The sequence below is a fragment of the Cervus elaphus genome, chromosome 4, assembly GCF_910594005.1.
Source record: "Cervus elaphus chromosome 4, mCerEla1.1, whole genome shotgun sequence".
Taxonomy (NCBI): Eukaryota; Metazoa; Chordata; class Mammalia; order Artiodactyla; family Cervidae; genus Cervus; species Cervus elaphus.
Window position 1 is genome coordinate 39,587,763 of NC_057818.1, and position 16,187 is coordinate 39,603,949.

Sequence of the window (16,187 nt, forward strand, 5' to 3'; positions counted from 1 at the left end):
GGCGCGTGGACTTTAGTTGCTCTGCAGCAGATGGGCTCTTCCAGGATTGGGGATTGAACCCATGTCCCCCTGCATTGGTATGTGGATTCCTATCCTCTCTACCACCAGGGAAGTCTCTAAGATTCTTTTTTAAAAAACAGGAAAAAGATCTTTGTATCAAAGGCAGTATGAGACTGGCTGTTGGTTTGCTGGCAGAGGGAGTGGGCAGAGGTTGAGGCCGAGATCAGATGAGGCCGAGATAAGACAAAGACATGGTATCTCTATGGCAGCTACAGGCCTCTCCACAGAGCTCCCAAGAAATAAATTTAAAATAAAACCTGCACTGAGGTGACGTGAATAAACCTGCACTGTTGGCTGTGAAGGCATGCTGACATCAATAGCACTTCCCAACCGAGGCGCTCAACCTCCCATCACCATCTGCTTTATGGTTTTGAAAAGGTTAGCATTTCTGTTTCCTTAGTTCATGACCAGACCCCTTGAGCTTCTTGTCTAGTGTCTTCAGGCATCTCAAGAGCCTGCCTGCCCAGCAGCACCGGGTCACAGATTGTATAGCAGGGGGATAACCAGCCCATCTTCTGAATTGGGTCTCCAAGATCGCCAGGATGAAATCCAGACCTGCGGCATCTCAGAATGTGGCCTGGCTTGGAGACAGGGCTTTTACACAAGTAATGCAGTTAAAACGACCAGCATGACCCGTGTACCTTGACGAAGAGGTCAGGGCCCAGACACACGGAGAGGATGGCCGTCCACAAGCCCTATTCTTGCAGCTGTTATCTACATTTGAAACTTTTTCAAAATACAGTTAAAACTTTAAATAAAGATAGGATGAAAGAGAGTCCAGCTCCTGGGAAGCCGACAGCAGATCCTGGGGGGCAGAGGCTGGAAGGACCTGCAGGCAGCTTCTAGGCAAGAGGGTTGCAACGTAAGTCCAGTTTTTCAATGACTTTATTTTACCATGACTTTCCCTCCAAATGTCTACTGTCCCTGTAATATTTAAGGATCCTGGACTGTGAATCTAGAAAGAATCAAGGACACAGTTCCTGTCGGACAAGTGATCGAGGAAAGCCTCACGTGGCTTCTGCTGACCGTCAGGCTTGGCTTTTACAGTCCAGCCGGAGGAAGGCCTCTTGTGGTCTGGGAATGTGGTCTCCTCTCTCCATCAGCCTGGAAGGCTAACTTGATTTAGCAGAACAGTTCCGGATCAGGCTTCCCCGCAACCAGTCCTCACCTCCGATGATCTGCCCCAATGGCATCTGTGACTCTGGCGAAACCCTGCTCCCTGGAAAAAGAACAAAACCATTTCAGCAAATGGTAAAGGAAAGCCCAGCTCTTACTGGAAGCCCACATTCAATCAGGCTCCATCTGGTCGGTGACTGCGCTTGTCTCGCTATCCCAAACATATGCCTCATCCCCTCTGAACTGTCTTCACCCAGGAATCTCCCCAGGTCTTCAGACAAGGAAGGGAATCCATTGTAAGTACTGACAGCTCCCTGACCTCAAACCAGTGTTACCGAATTAACAGGAACGTGGCCAGAACGCCTTAGGCCTATAAACACCACTGTCTTGGAAGTTAATCTTCAATTCTTTGGCACTGTATGACCTTTGTCAAAAGAGCAACAGGGAAATTTCCCCCTGCTTTTGGGGTGTACCCCTCAGATGCTTTTTGAATGAAGAATAGAGACAGGTGAAATCCCCTTGATTGAGTCATTCTGAGTTGGTTGATACCACATTAACTTCGCCTGGTTCAAGCCACACGTGGCCCCACTCACTTCAAAAGGGCTTCCAGCTCCCGCTTGACCCCACCCACCACGGGCGGGCCCCGGTAGGTGAGGGCCGTGTACAGCTGCACCAGGGAGGCTCCCGCCCGGATCTTCTCCAGCGCATCCTGCCCGCTGCTGACACCACCAACCCCGACGATCGGAACTCTGCCTGCAAAGAAGTGCATGGGACACGGTGAGGAAGGGGGGGCGAGACGAGAAAACAGGAGCTCAGTCTGGCTCCAGCCCCAGCCCCCTGCTGAGACCCCAGTCCCATCACGGCCCCGGAGCCCGCGCACACAGAGCTCTGCAGACAGACACGGAGTCCTTGCCTTGGGTGAGTGCATACATCTCCCGGATGGTTTGTGTTGATAAATCCCTGAGGGGCTTCCCGCTCAGCCCTCCTCGTTCAGAGCGCAGGGCACCCTGGAGGCTGGCAGGGCGACTCTCTGTGGTGTTCGTGACGATCAGTCCATCGATGCCCAACTGCAGGGGGAGACAGAGAAAGAGCCCCCTGGTCAGGGCCTGACGGACTTAAGAGAAGCTTCCCTGGAGGTCTGAGACAGCAGCAGGCCGGGCGCCCACACCTAAGCCCCCGGAAGCCAGAGCCAGACCAGGCCTGGCTCATTATACTTCCTGGGCAAGTGTCAGAATGAGCCTCAACGTAACAATAACAGCCACCACGTACCAACTGTACGGTTCCACCAGGATGGGGTTTAGTCCTTAGAACAACTCAAACTAGAGGGTCCTGTGCCAAGGCCTGCAGGTAGTAAGAGGTGGAACTAGGACTTGAAGCAGAACTGCGGGGCTCAGTCTGGGTTTGCACTGGTCTCCAGGGACACCGAGACCCGGTGTTACACTGGAGACGGAGCACTGCAGTCTGACCAAGGCTGGAGGACGCACAACCTTTAAAGCCCTTGCTGGAGGAAGAAGAGGGAAGAAGCAGGAGAAAAGGACGCATTCAAACACTGATTCAAACATTTACTTTCTTATTACCGGCATATCTCATTTTATGGCACTTCACTTCATTGTGCTTCACAGATACTGAGTTTTTTACAAGTTGAAACTTTGTGGCAACCCTGCAGTATCAGATGATGGTTAGCATACTTTCAGCAATAAAGCATTTTTTAATTCAATGACATACATTGTTTTGGACTTCCCTGGTGGTCTAGTGGGTAAGACTCCATGCTCCCAATCCAGGAGGCCTGGGTTCAATTCCTGGTCAGGGAACTAGATCCTGCATGCCACAACTGAGTTCACATTCTGCAACTAAGACCCAGCGCAAGCATGTCAGGATGGCTGAGTGGTCTAAGGTGCCAGACTCCAGGTGTCTAAGACCCAGCGCAGCCAAAATAAGTAAGTAAATAAACAAGTAAATATATATTTTTTAAGGGGAGGGGCAGTTCCCAGAATAGAGCTATCACCAGAGATATCTGCAAGGATCACTTTTTAAAAAATAAAAGGTATGTACATTGTTTTTTTAGATGCAATGCTATTGCACACTGAAAATTCCCAGGCTATACTAGCAGAGTCTATGTGCCCTGGGAAACCAAGAAGTTCCCATGACTCGCTTTTTTGCAGTGGCAGAACTGAACCTCCTATATCTCTGAGGTATGCCTACATATGAACAGAGGAGCCCGGCAGGCTACACAGTCCGTGGGGTCGCAAAGTCAGACATGACTCAGTGACTAAACAGTAATGCCTATATGTGATACACTGAATTATGACAGACCAAGCCAGTCCTTAGGATAACAGAAACTGCCATCCAGGCTAACCCAGCCGGTCAGGTGGCCTCTACAGGCAGTGAAGGGTGTCCCCAGGCCCTGACCCTCACCTCTCTGACCACGCTGGCAATATCCTCCTTGTTCTGGGCTGTGAGGTCGGGCGCAATCTTCACCAGGACGGCTGGCTTGTGGGCCACCTTCAGGGCATCCCTCTCCTGCAGCACCTACAGCAACATGGGGCCAGAGATGGGGACCCTGAGCCTGCAGCCTACAGTGTGACCGTGACCTGTGGCCATAGACAGTGCGTCTTCACCCCAACTGTCAAACTAAGGCACCAGCAGCTTCTCCTTCTCCGGAAACACCACTCTCAGTTATGCAAACAGCCCCATCAAGATAGATCTGATTCCATTGTTTTAAACCAAGGAATCCCCAAGAGTGAGTCCCTAATGTCACTGGCATTGGCTAAAACATTAAGGTTTATTTAGACTTTTGCCCCCAAAAGAGACAGCAAATACTGTCACAAGTACTGTTTGATGAAAAGTCATTCTATCATTCAATGTGCTAGATGCTGGGAACAGAGTGGTAAATGAGAGAGATGTGGTCCCTGCTCTCATCGATACTGTAGATTAACAGCAGGGATAGATAACTGAACAGTTGATTAATACTGAGCACAATCAGTGTTATATAGGGGATCAGAGGGAAGTGAGGGGTCCTAACTGGTCCAGGTCTTAAGGACAACTCCTCGATAGTAGATAGCGATGCTGAAGCTTGGCCCTAGAGGATGAACGGTAGGTCAAACTAGTGGAGCGGGGCCTGGACATGTAATTGCCCACCTTGGTCAGCAGGCGGCGCAGTTCAGCCTTTCCCTGAAGGCTCCGCAGCCCAGCCGTGTTGGGACTGGACACGTTCACTACCAGGTAGTCAGCCAAGGGACCCAGGACTCGAACCCCCTCTGCGTAGTCAGAGGCAGCGTCCACCGAGGTCTTATTCTTCCCCAGGTTTATTCCCAGCGGCAGCCCATCTGTAAATATCACTGGTCAGGATCTTGTCCCCACTCACCATTTCCCACACAATATTTTGAAGCCGTCCTTGACCAGCAGCCCATGAGCAGCCTAAGGCCTTGCAGCTCCAAGTGTGCCCTTGCCCGCACCAGCTGACAAACCCTGAGCTTGCATGGCGCCCCGCCTGCCAGCCTAACCCACCCTCCACTTCCGTCTGCGCAACTACTAGGATGTTTTACTGCTCTCTCTGCACCCTTTTTCTTTTTTTAAATTTAATGGGGCATGGAGACATTAGGAGTGCAACTGCTAGTGATGAAAAAGGTAGGGCTCATACATGGAGTACAGCTGGGAAGAGACAAGTCAACAGCATGCCAGAGGACAGCTGTTGACTCTCAGGGGCTGCTTGCTGCACTTGGGTCAAGTGACTGGGTGTGTGGTTGTGAAGAAAATGCAAAATTAAAGGATACATATAAAATAGACTGGAAAATATTTTCAATTCTCATGCCTAAAATGAAGAGGCATAACAGTGTTATCATTTCCGTCCCAAGATGGGACCCCCCCCCCCCTTATAATTAAGGCGACCGCACATCCCAGAGCTTCCAGGCCAGCCCTGAACACTCCTGTAGCCTGGGCATAATTACTCGTGCCTGTGTCCCTTCCACTCCCAAAAGTGTTGTCTCAGCGTGCAGTAGGTAATATGGTTACCTTACTCTAAAATACAGGGAATTTTCACCTGACTTGTATTTCTGACTTTCAGTGTGTTTCCGAAAGGTACTTTTCTATATGTGAAAGCAAGGGTTTGTCTGTGCTTGATTTCTCCTGGGATGGCACCTTATCTGCAAAGGATAAAGTATATCCACGGTGCCAGCTGTTTTTCCCACCAGTTGGCTGAGAGAAGATCTGAGATGTCCAGCTAGTTCACAAAACGTGCCAGGTCAGGGAGGGTCCTGCTATCACACACTGTAAATGCAGTCCCTGTTTTATCATCAGCTTGAATGTAAATGAGATTCGTGTAGCTAATTTCATAGGTGGAGGGGAGGAGAGGGAACCCAATTAGACAAGTTATATAACAGGATCTCCAAGCTTCCCAAATCAAGCTAAGATGGTTTGGAAGCTGTAATTTTTTTCCACCAGGCAAACTGGTTTAAAAGAGAATATCATTTTCATGTAGCCATGAAATGGCTTTCATTAGTAGTCATTTGCCCCAAATGACAACATTTGGGGGCTAGACAAAAACTGCTGAATTACTCTAGCTCCAAAGGGCACCACAGCTTTTAACAATTCAAGTTTATTGGCATGACGCAAGCGACTAAGCTGTCTTCAAGGCTTCCAGCTGCTGCTAAACACAATGTGCAGAGCTCTGCTGTGGGATTTTGCTTCATTCCAACAAATGTTAGCACCAGAGTGGGGGTCGAGGGGTCGGGCAAGGGAGTAGAGGAGAAAGGTGGCATAAAGGGCACTGTGGACAATTAAAAGAAGGAAAGGGAGGCCAGGCAGGAGCGTATCACACACCATGACAGTGCTGCCGTGACCTGCAAGTCCCCCGAGTGGCAAGGTCTACAGTATAGCAGGGTCTGGTCCTACCAAAGCCAGGGAGTTCCAAGCAAGGCCACTTCCTACTCCCCAAACCAGAGGTTGCTAACTTTCAATCTTGCTTCTAGAAATGAAGCCAATATCCACAGGTTTTTTTCATCTCACCACCAGGAAATCTAACGAGGCTACACTTCTGGAAGGCGTTCCAGAGGGGCCTGCTGAAAGAGGAAGACGGCCGTAGCCTCACCCAACCCCAGAGGATGCCTAGGAAGATACGGTGAAGACACCTCTGTGCCAGGACCACTGCGTGCCCCCAAGGAATAGCAGGGCAGAGAGCCCCAGGAGCAGCATCAGCACCTCCAAAGGTGGCCTTCGAAAATGCATGGTGTTTCCAGAGAAGTCATGGAGGGTACTTTCCCAATGCTGGAAATCGTTATCCCTGAGTGGGGAGGAGTGTGAGTAATGTTAGTGTTCTTCTTCATGTTTCCCTGCATTTACTAACAGTTCTATCGTTAGCATGCATCACTTCTATAATGGAGAAAAGGACAACAGAGCAGGATGTATGAAGAAGGCACCCAGGGCCTGCTCGTGTGGTCAGAGAGCGGCCCCTCCGCACTACTTATTTCCAAATCGCCCACTTGTGACACAGGTTACGTAATGAAGCAGGAACTAAGTGTTATCTTTGTTCAATTGCAAAGTTCAATTAAAAGCTTGGATGCTGTAGTGGAGCCAGGAAAATTCCTCTAGGAGAGGAGTCCTGAGTTCCACACTTTTTTTTTCTTATTGCTCAATCATGTTCACTTCACTGGGAACATTCCTGACTTTCTCCCACAAGTTTCCTTCCAACAGCTGAGGAACCGCCCTCTGATGCAGTGCCCTTTACCTTCTGTGAGCCTGGCCTGCGTCTGCTGTCTGGCCCGTAACCTGTGTTCCACCACTGAGAGTCCATGACTGTTAAATCCGTATCTGGAGCACAGGAGAGAGACACAGTTAGGACCCTCAGGCAGGAAGCAAAGACTAGAGAGATGGCGATGGCTCCTTGACCATTTCACCATATGCGTGCACGCTAAGTCGCTTCGGTTCTGTTCAATTCTTTGCGACTCTGGACTACAGCCTGCCAGTCTCCTCTGTCCCTGGGATTCTCCAGGCAAGAATACTGGAGTGGGTTGCCATGCCTTCCTCCAGGGGATCTTCCCCAACCCAGGGATCAAGCCCATGTCTTGTCTGTGATGTCTCCTACATTGGCAAGCAGGCTCTTTACCACTAGCGCAATCTGGGAAACCCATTTCACCATATATTTGTGACATAAAAACAAAAGCAAAAATCAGAGTCAGTTATTAGACTTCTACAGTCTAAACACCCCAGGAAGTCCTAGAAAACTTGCCAGAACACCATCAAGCATAGAGGGAAAAAATTCAATTTGCCAACAAGTCACTCAGCCAACTAGCACTGTAAACAGCCCAGACTCAACAACGTAGCTGCCCTCAGACCTGTCTGGATCCAGCCCCTCCTCCTTCTCTCACCCACTGCTCCCACGCAGTGGGACCTCACCACTCTGATAACCTATCTTCCCGCCTCCTGCCTCGCCCCACAAATTCGTCTCCTGGAACCCATCCTGCCACTCCATTTCCGCATCCTTTCTCTCATCCAGTCGCCCTCTTCCTGGCCCAAGTCAAATGCTCCCTCACCTCCTGGCATGCATGGAGTGCTCTATACCCATCTTCCTCCTGGCTCGGGATGTACATAAAGGTTGCCATTCCCCTACTGGGTTACAGTCGTTCTCGAGGACAAGAGACAACATCTTCTCCATCACCTGCCACTAGACACTCCACAAAGGCTGAGCCTCATGTCTCTCATCTCCAGTGCCCAGCCCACCGAGGGGTGCTGCTCAAATGGCCACCGCCTCCCCTCCTCCTCCTTACCAGTGGAACCCAGCTCCCCTGACCCAGCGTGAAAGTGCCAGTGACATGTGATGGGGCTTGGTCACTGAGACACAAAGTGCTGCCTACCAGGGAGCTTCTGGGAAAATACCCGCCTCCCCCCATATCCATACTTCATTTTCCTTTCGCTCTCTGATGTCCTCATGTGAGGACATATGCTTGCAGCTCAGGCTGCAAGAAGCAAAGGCCCACAGAGGTTGGACCAGAGTCCTGACACCACCCCACTGCTCAACCAACCCTAGAACTGCCTACTATACCCGTTATGAGGAAAAAATAATAACACACACCCATTACTACTTAACAGTAAGTAAGTTCTGCACCAGAAACACCTAACAGACACATGTACTCATTGACTCTTCATTCAGCACCCACCCTGGGCCAGACACGCCTGGAGCCGGAACACACGAGCTCGGAGCTCAGGCCCTACTCTCTCGTGCCGCTTCTCACACACTGCTTCCTACCAGGCCCCGTCATCCTGGTACCCACGGTCATTTGTGGCAGGTGAATCATAAACATTTTTTATCTGACCATTCTGAAGCTATCGATCCCACTTTACAGGGGAAAGATCACTAACTTAACATCTAATGCTGGAAATTTTCCCTGAAACAAGCACAGTAAAGCAGGAGGTGCAGCCAGATAAACCTTCCATACATCAGCCTCCCAGCAGGCCCTTAATGACCCCAAAGGTGCCTCCCAAACCTCCCCACCCCCAGCCCCCCTCACCCCTGCCAAGGAGGCTCTCAAAATACTGTTACCAGAAAGGAGGAACTTCGCCACTTTCTGGGTTTGCTGTAGTGAAAACTGCCCAGGGGTCCCAAATAGAAGGGCTTTACACAATCTAGAAGGATCTCACTTCCTAAAAGCAGCTGTCTATATTGATTATTACCTTCCCCAGTTACTGAAGGCGGGGGCTGTGCTGTCCAAACCACTAACCACATGCGGCCACTGACAGTGAAGCCTGGCCAGTCAAAATGAGACCGCTATAAGGATGACATGCTGGATTTCAAAGGCTTGGTACAAGTGAAAGAAGGTAAATAGCCAGTCATGTTTATATTGCTTATATATTAAAAGTATATATTAAGCATTTATAATTAAGTAGTATAATAAATAACTACTAATAATAATAAAGTAGTAGAATATATTATTATTTTTAATTTCACCTGTTTGTTTTTACATTTTTATTGTGGCTACTAGAATACTTTAAATTACATACAGGACTCCATAATATTTCTACTGGACCGAGCTCGGCAAGGGTGCTGGAAGTAACAACATGGAAAGAGCGCACACCCTAAAGTCAAGTGAGCCAACATCCACACCCACGTTCTCCTGCTCGTGACCTTGTGACTGTAGCTGTTACGTAGTCCTCCGAGCCCCAGCATGTATACACATTAAACTGAAATCAGAAAACCTGCTTTTATGCTCAACATGATTCCAGAACATGCCAAATGACAGAAAAATGTCCACGTCGTACGGCCGCTCACCTACCTGTTAATGATAGCTTGGTCTTCCGGGAGGCGGAAGACCCTGGGCCTGGGGTTTCCTTCCTGAGGTTCTGGGGTTACACTGCCTATCTCAACAAAACCAAAGCCCATCTTGTAAAGGCCATCCACCGCTTCCCCATTCTTGTCAAATCCTGCGGCGATTCCCACTGGATTTCTGAATTTATGGCCAAGGACTCTCACTTCCTAGGGAGAAGGAAAGAAAGTCACAGGCAGAGAAAGCCATTCTGGTGTTCCTTAAAGCATGGTCCCCAGCATACCTACGTCAGAATCGCTTGCCTGTTAAGCCTCAGGTCCCAGGGCCCATCCCTGGACTAAGGAATCAGAGTCTTTGTGGGGAGGGGTGGGGTGGGGGGCAGAATGGAACTCTGAGGGAATTGATCTTTATCAGTGCTCTCCAGCTGATTCTGATGCCAGCCAAAGTTCGAGAACCATCACGCTTTATCATCAGCAAGGAGACGAACAGCGTTCCCACCATGGGTTGAACAGGAGACAGGTGCTGCCTTTTCCAATCACAGTTAAGGATTGTACCTTCTTATCCACTATCCTTGGTGGCAGAGAGTGGCTCATTGGTTTCAGCCCCTAGTGGGTGCTATTCTGAAACAGGCAGCAAGATCCTTTCATCATCTTAGTAAGTCAGCCTCCGCTGTGTCCCTCCTCCTCAGCCAGGCGACACGAAGGCCCAGCAGAGTCCCCAGGACTCCTGTCCTTGGCTGAGCGGCTCCAATTGCTGGGCCCCAGAACCAGGCTGGGAGGACCAGGTTCTTCCCTGTCAGATGTGGGCTGGATTCCTGATTGTTCACTAGAATGAGAATGATTTGGGCCTAGTTACTGTCAGGTCTAGTCCGACTCCTGAGTGATTCAGGATTCTCACCCTGATGGGAGACAACAAATCTAGTAGCAAGACAGATACATTAAAAGATGGGAAAGGCATCAGGCTGTCATAAAGCCAGCAGCTGCCAGTGGAGTTGTCTCTGTCAGCTGATATTGCAGGAAAGCCTTTGCCGGGACTAGCAAGGGTCCCAGGCTGACGCCATCTGGTCCCAGAAGCAGAAAGAAAGGCTGCTCCACAGAGGGGAAGAACAGATGGAGGTGAGTGCGTGCATATGGTTCAGGGACTAGGAGGCAGGGGGCCGCACTGGGGGCCGCGTTCCAGGAGGAGCTCTTGACCCCAGCTGCACGACAGGACCCCCAGGCAGCCCTCGGTCCTCAAAGCCCAGAGATGATGGTCAAATGGGGCTGGCACCAGTCTAGAGCACTCTGTACAGGTCTCCCCTGCTTTTCCAAAGTTTTCTTTATGCCACTTGGCTTTGCTATGAAAGAGCTACATTAGTAACCTATTTTCTCTAACTGAAAGGAATCCAAAGAAAATTTTCACTTTTCTGAAAAAAGGTGACACACATCTCAAAACTGCAGGATGGGAAATAAAAGAGATACGAAGACACAAAGGGAAAATGTAGGGAAGCCCACTTTGATAATAGTGACCCTTCTCCAGAGAGGTCTGAGGGCTTCTTGGTGTTTTCTTCACGTTCACATCATTCTTATGTCCCCCATCTGGTATGAATCTCTTCAGTGGAAACTGTCAGGGCTTACATGAGGATGTAGATTCTCGGAGGACGTGCATTCTTCCACTTTGTTTGCTGCAGAAACCCCATCACACAGAAGAGTGAGGGGACACATGGCGCCCATGATTAAATGCAGGAAGGAATGAGGCTGGGACAGGAGCTGTATGCTTTCCTCAAAGGGCTTGGCTAGACATCCCTTCATCACATTCGCTGCTAGTGATGCTGGCATGCTTCCCTTTTCAGCAGAGGTGAACTCTGAGCTACCTGAGACCTCGGTGAGGCAGGGATGGTGGCTAAGGGGAAGGATGCTGAGCCAGACTCCATGGGTGTGGATCCTGGCTCAGCCACTTCCTGGCTGGGTGCCTTTGGGTAAGTCACTTAACTCCTCTGCACCTCAGTGTTCCTGATCTATAGATGGGGATGGCAGTTTGGGGGCTAACTTGAGATTCTGGTTTTCAAAAGGATCAGCCCCAGCTGAATAAATTAGCAGACTCTGACCTTGACCTTTGTGTCTATCGCACAAGGTGTTATAGGAGCACCTACCAGCATGGCAGAGTCTTGAAACGCAGTGCGAGGAAGGAGCCCCAGGGAGGTGAAGCGAACAGCCAGCCTGTGGGCTGTCTCAGGGTCCAGCAGCCGCTGCAGAGCCGGCATCAAGAGTTCAGCGTAGAAATGCTCATCCCCCGTGGCCGTCAAGTAGGAGGCGAAGAGAAGTCCTCCGCCCCCCAGGATCACCATGGCATCCTGGGCCCGCTTCTAGAAAAAAGAGCCAGTGGGATCCCCTCAAGGCCAGGCTGAGGTACCATCTCTAAACTCTTCACACACTTTACATGCTCACAGGGAACATAATGGCCTTTACATTCAGTCACATTCCTAGCCTTCTGCTAATGCTGGTCTCCGTTCCTGCTCGCATATTGGCCTCTACAGGCAGAGGCTGTATCTGCACTTCTGCAGACACTCACTCCTCTGCCCCAAAGGACTCCAGGCCAGGGGTTTCAAGAGGCGTATGCAGTGGAAATTGGAGGAGACTGGTAATAGATTTAGTGAGTGGGCGTCAGTAAACTCAGAAGTGCCTCTATGACTTTTGAAAACCCTACTGACAGTCACTAGGTACAAATATCTGTTCATACTAACTGAGCCTAGAACCACAGATTCTATTTCCCCACATAAACACAATCCTATGTGGTTTTCATCTGCATTGACTTTCCAGAAATGCAATTACCTTGTTGACTGAGGGCTCACCATACTGTTTAGCAGAGAACATTAACAAGAATCACTCATCATCTCAGAAGACATTCCTGTGGCACTAGAATTTCTAAGTAGAAGCTTACACACCTGACCCACCACCTAGATGACTCATGCCCTAATATTTATGGGTCAAAATACATATTATTATAAATTCATTTCTCCTTTATATTCCACTTAGGACATTATGTTGACCTTTTAAATTATATATAGAAAGATTGCATTATACAAAAATTCCACTTCAGGATGCAAAAGAGGGTTGCAAAAAAAAATTTTTAAGGTCTTTTTTAAAATTTTATTGAAGTATAGTTGATTTATAATGTGTTAATTTTTGCTGTATAGCAAAGTGATTCCGTTATACATATATATTTTTTTTCATATTTTTCCATTATGGTTTATCACTGGATATTGAATATAGCTCCCTGTGCTATACAGTAGGACCTTGTTGTTTACCCATCCTATATATAATAGCTTGCATCTGCTAAGCCCCAATCCCAGTCCTCCCCTCTTCCACCTCTCCTACCCCTTGGCAACCACAACTCTGTTCTTACATCCAACATCATGTCTTCTGGCACCAAGCTCAAACATGGCTCATAATACTTTACTTATCACTGCCAGGCGCTGAGTCACTCACTCACTCATTCACCCCATAGTGACTGTGCACTCAACGATGGATGCCAGGCTCAAGTCCCTGCCTTCATGAGTACAACCTCAGGAGGAGAGAGAAATCCATGATCATGCAAACGTACAGCTGTGACAGTGCTATGAAGAAAAAAGTGATGGAAGCACCTAACCTAATCTCAGAGGTAGGGAAAGGCTTCCTTGAGGAAGTGTCTTAAAGCTGATATTCAAAGAATAAACAGAAGTTAGCTAGGCGCCAGGGTGGTGGCTGGGGAGGGGACGATGGTAACGGCCCTCTACGCTCTAGGCGGCAAAGGAGAATGAGATGCACTCAATGAATGGGGAAAGGGGAAAGGTTTGTCTGGAATCAAGGAGTGAGGAAAAGTACGGCTTAAAAATAAGCTGGGGAGGCAGGCAGGGGTCTTGGCCAGAATAAAGTTTTGGGTTTGGTTCCCTAAACAAGGAGGTGACCTGATCAGCTTTGCCTTTAAGGGTCACTCCTAGCGGTCAACATAGATCTAGTATTCATTGTCTACACTTCTAGCCTCCTCCAGGAGATTGCAGGAACCCCCCTTGAGTGGATCCACAGATCCACAGAATGCCGTTACGAAAACCCTGCCCTAAAAGTTTATCTAAAGAGGCTGGCACTGTTTTACTGTAATTTCACTGCAGGTTGGATCCTGCACACAATGCTAGGCGGTCCTGTGTTCACGAAGCGTCCCCTGCTTAGTTCAGTAAAAGCCCACGTGCTCTTACATAGCATCTACACTGCTTACACGTACCATTTACACAGTGACCAAGTACGTATGTAAATGCACGCTCATGACCATCAGCAGGGGTCTGCAAACCTGCACGCACTACCCTAAAAGGCCCACACTCTCGGATCCCGCTCCCGTCCACACCTCGCCCAAACTAGCCCTTCATCCTCCCCTCGCCCGGCTTCCCGCCCGTGCTTCTCCGCGCTGCCACCTTAGCAGCACCAGCTGCACTCACTTTGAGCAGCCTCCACGCCATGCTCCGGCCGCCACTGGGCCCGCCTCTGGCTCGTTTCCATTGGAGGAGACGGAGACGTCCTCTAATCCCCGGCCCGCGGAGGGGAAGGCTCCGCTCCGCCCGGAGAGTCTGATTGGACGTTCATGCGCGGGCGCATTCCCGGTGGACACGCCTCTTCCGCCCGCCTGCCTCCCGGAGGCTTTGCTGCGGGGCAGGGCGCTGTGGCTGGGACGCCTTGCACGGCTTTCCAGCATCCTGAATCCGCAGAGACGACTCCCTGTATGTTGAGTCTTAGATTCTAAGCAACACTGTCACCAAGTTTTTGATCGTTCAAGTTAAACATTTTATTGATAAGAGTGTGTGTGGGGCTTCCCTGGTGGTCCAGTGGTTAAGACTCCATGCTCTCAATGCAGGAGGCACGGGTTCAAACCCTGGTCGGGGAACTAAGATCCCACATGCCATAGAGCATGGCCAAAACAAAATAAAAATAAATAAACAAACACCTTATTTTAAAAAAAAAAAAAGAGTGTGTGTGCTTTAGATAAAGCGTGGGTTGAGAATGTGTATAGGGCACTAAAAGGGTTGAAATGAATTCCAGCACTGCATAAGATACCTGAGTTGACTTTCAAAGAAAATTCCATGAACATCAGGTTTCACTATAAAAATGCCTAAAAACGTACGTGTGTATGCGTGTATGTATGTTTATAAGGATGTCGGGAAAGTAAGACTTTGAGTTTGTGGGCAATTTCTGTGCCCATGTTGATTTGTATTTATGATCTCATTTTGGTGCCAAGAAAGAGAACTTGCTAAAGTATCTAAATGATGGATGTGCTACAGGTGAAGATCAAATAACATGCTGTATGAACAAAGGTTTTCATTAAGTTAAAGAAAACTGGTGAGAGTATTTGAAAACTGAAAGTGTCCTGCACCCAAACAGTTCTTTTGCAGCTCAGACTTGGACTCCTCTGCCCAGAAACCTTCCCCCACAATTGCAAACTGTATTTTCTTGGCGTTTGGAACATTTCAGTTTTCTAATTTCAGTTCCCACTACTGTCCCCCCGCCCCCTCCCACTCCCCACCACAGAATTATTTCTGTGTATAAATGCCTCCCCCTGTCTCACCTCAGTGCGTTTACTCTCGTGAATGCCTATACCGAGATGCATTTCATCTTCCTAGATATGGCCATCCTTCTATGTTCAAGTGCTGGAAATACAGCTTCCTCCTCTGAACCGTCATAGATTTACCCCGTACCTCTCTAGTGAAACTTTCTATATATTTTTTATATGGTTTACTTTTATTTTGGGGTTGTGCTCAGTCCTTGTTGCTGTGAGTGGCTTTCTCTAGTTACTGGTGAGCCGTGGCTAGTCGTGGTTCTGGTGCACGGGCTCTAGGCGCCTGGGCTTCAGCAGTCGCAACACAGGTTTTAGTTGTCAGGGGCTTGTGGAATCTTCCCAGACCAGGGATGGAACCATCTCCCCTGCACTGGCAGGCAGATTCTTATCCACTGCGCCACCAAGGAAGCCTGGAACTTTCTGTATTAACCACACGTATTTTGTCTTTTTTCCCTCTAATTTAAAACATAAACTGATTTAGTTACAGTAGAGGCCGTACCATATTTTGTTATACCAATTACTTGATTATTGCAGTGTTTTTAAAGTGAGGGGTGTGTTCTTGGGGTCTATACTTCAGAGAATTTTGTATTTTGGTGTCCACTTCCTCAGTGATCTTTAAAGTACTGTAAGCATCACGTGGACCATTTGGATAACATACTGAAACCTTCCAGGCAATTTCTGTGCCCATATTTATTTGTATTTGTGATCTCATTTTGGTACCAAGAAAGGGAACTGGCTAACGTATATAAGTGATAGATGTACTACAGGTGACATGCTCTATAAACAAAGGTTTTTCATTAAGTTAATTAAAGAAAAGTGGTGAGAGAATTGATTCTTCCCTACAGTAGGAGTCGGTGTGCATGACAAAATCAAATGAACCTGTGCAGTTGTAGGCCAGAACCGTGTTTATCTGATAAGTGGCTATTTAGTTTGGCAAAATTTGAATTTAAGTGGCTTTCAGTTTTGTTTATATTTAATTTGTATTCATGCTTTTATCAAATATTTATTCTCTGGCTTTTATGATTATGTAAGAACTTTAGGATAGAGATTATGCTTAGATTTGTGCATAAATGTATTTAAGAAATAATACAATAATTTAAATCAGTTCTAGGGAGTCTGCAAGAATGGTTTTCTTTTTTAAAAAAAATACAAAACTAAATTTTTAGCAGCACTGGCTTAGATATTCATCACCCTCTA

The 16,187-nt window shown here is 48.3% G+C and overlaps 3 protein-coding genes across 6 annotated transcripts in view; 2 read left to right on the forward strand and 1 right to left on the reverse strand.

Annotated features, from left to right (window-relative positions):
* TXNL4B (thioredoxin like 4B) overlaps positions 1–9,353 on the forward strand; it is a 53,206-nt gene extending 43,853 nt beyond the window's left edge. Inside the window, exons 4-6 of one of the 3 annotated variants that reach the window (XR_006340537.1) lie at positions 6,187–6,470; positions 8,851–8,985; positions 9,150–9,353. Coding sequence is in view for 1 of the 3 variants with exons in the window: in XM_043898975.1 (XP_043754910.1) it covers positions 6,187–6,256 (70 nt within the window). In the remaining 2 variants the exon portion in view is untranslated. Of the gene's footprint in view, positions 1–6,186; positions 6,799–8,850; positions 8,986–9,149 lie in introns of those variants that run through there. The other 2 variants (XR_006340538.1, XM_043898975.1) reach the window with 2 other exon arrangements.
* DHODH (dihydroorotate dehydrogenase (quinone)) lies at positions 928–13,986 on the reverse strand. 2 transcript variants are annotated; one of them, XM_043898973.1, is made up of 9 exons: positions 13,879–13,986; positions 11,563–11,775; positions 9,441–9,640; positions 6,899–6,981; positions 4,315–4,502; positions 3,592–3,705; positions 2,090–2,243; positions 1,808–1,929; positions 928–1,279 (listed from the first exon to the last, which is right to left on the reverse strand). In XM_043898973.1, the coding sequence occupies exons 1-9, from the start codon at positions 13,897–13,899 to the stop codon at positions 1,202–1,204; spliced, it is 1,173 nt and encodes a 390-aa protein (XP_043754908.1). In that variant the 5' UTR covers positions 13,900–13,986; the 3' UTR covers positions 928–1,201. The 2 variants fall into 2 exon arrangements, with proteins under 2 accessions (XP_043754908.1, XP_043754907.1); XM_043898972.1 differs by having other exon boundaries at positions 1,770–1,929.
* A 35-nt stretch (positions 13,987–14,021) lies between these two features.
* Positions 14,022–16,187, forward strand: part of PKD1L3 (polycystin 1 like 3, transient receptor potential channel interacting) — an 80,869-nt gene continuing 78,703 nt past the window's right edge. Inside the window, exon 1 of the mRNA XM_043900578.1 lies at positions 14,022–14,157. Within this exon, the coding sequence (XP_043756513.1) occupies positions 14,022–14,157 (136 nt within the window). The remainder of the gene's footprint in view (positions 14,158–16,187) is intronic.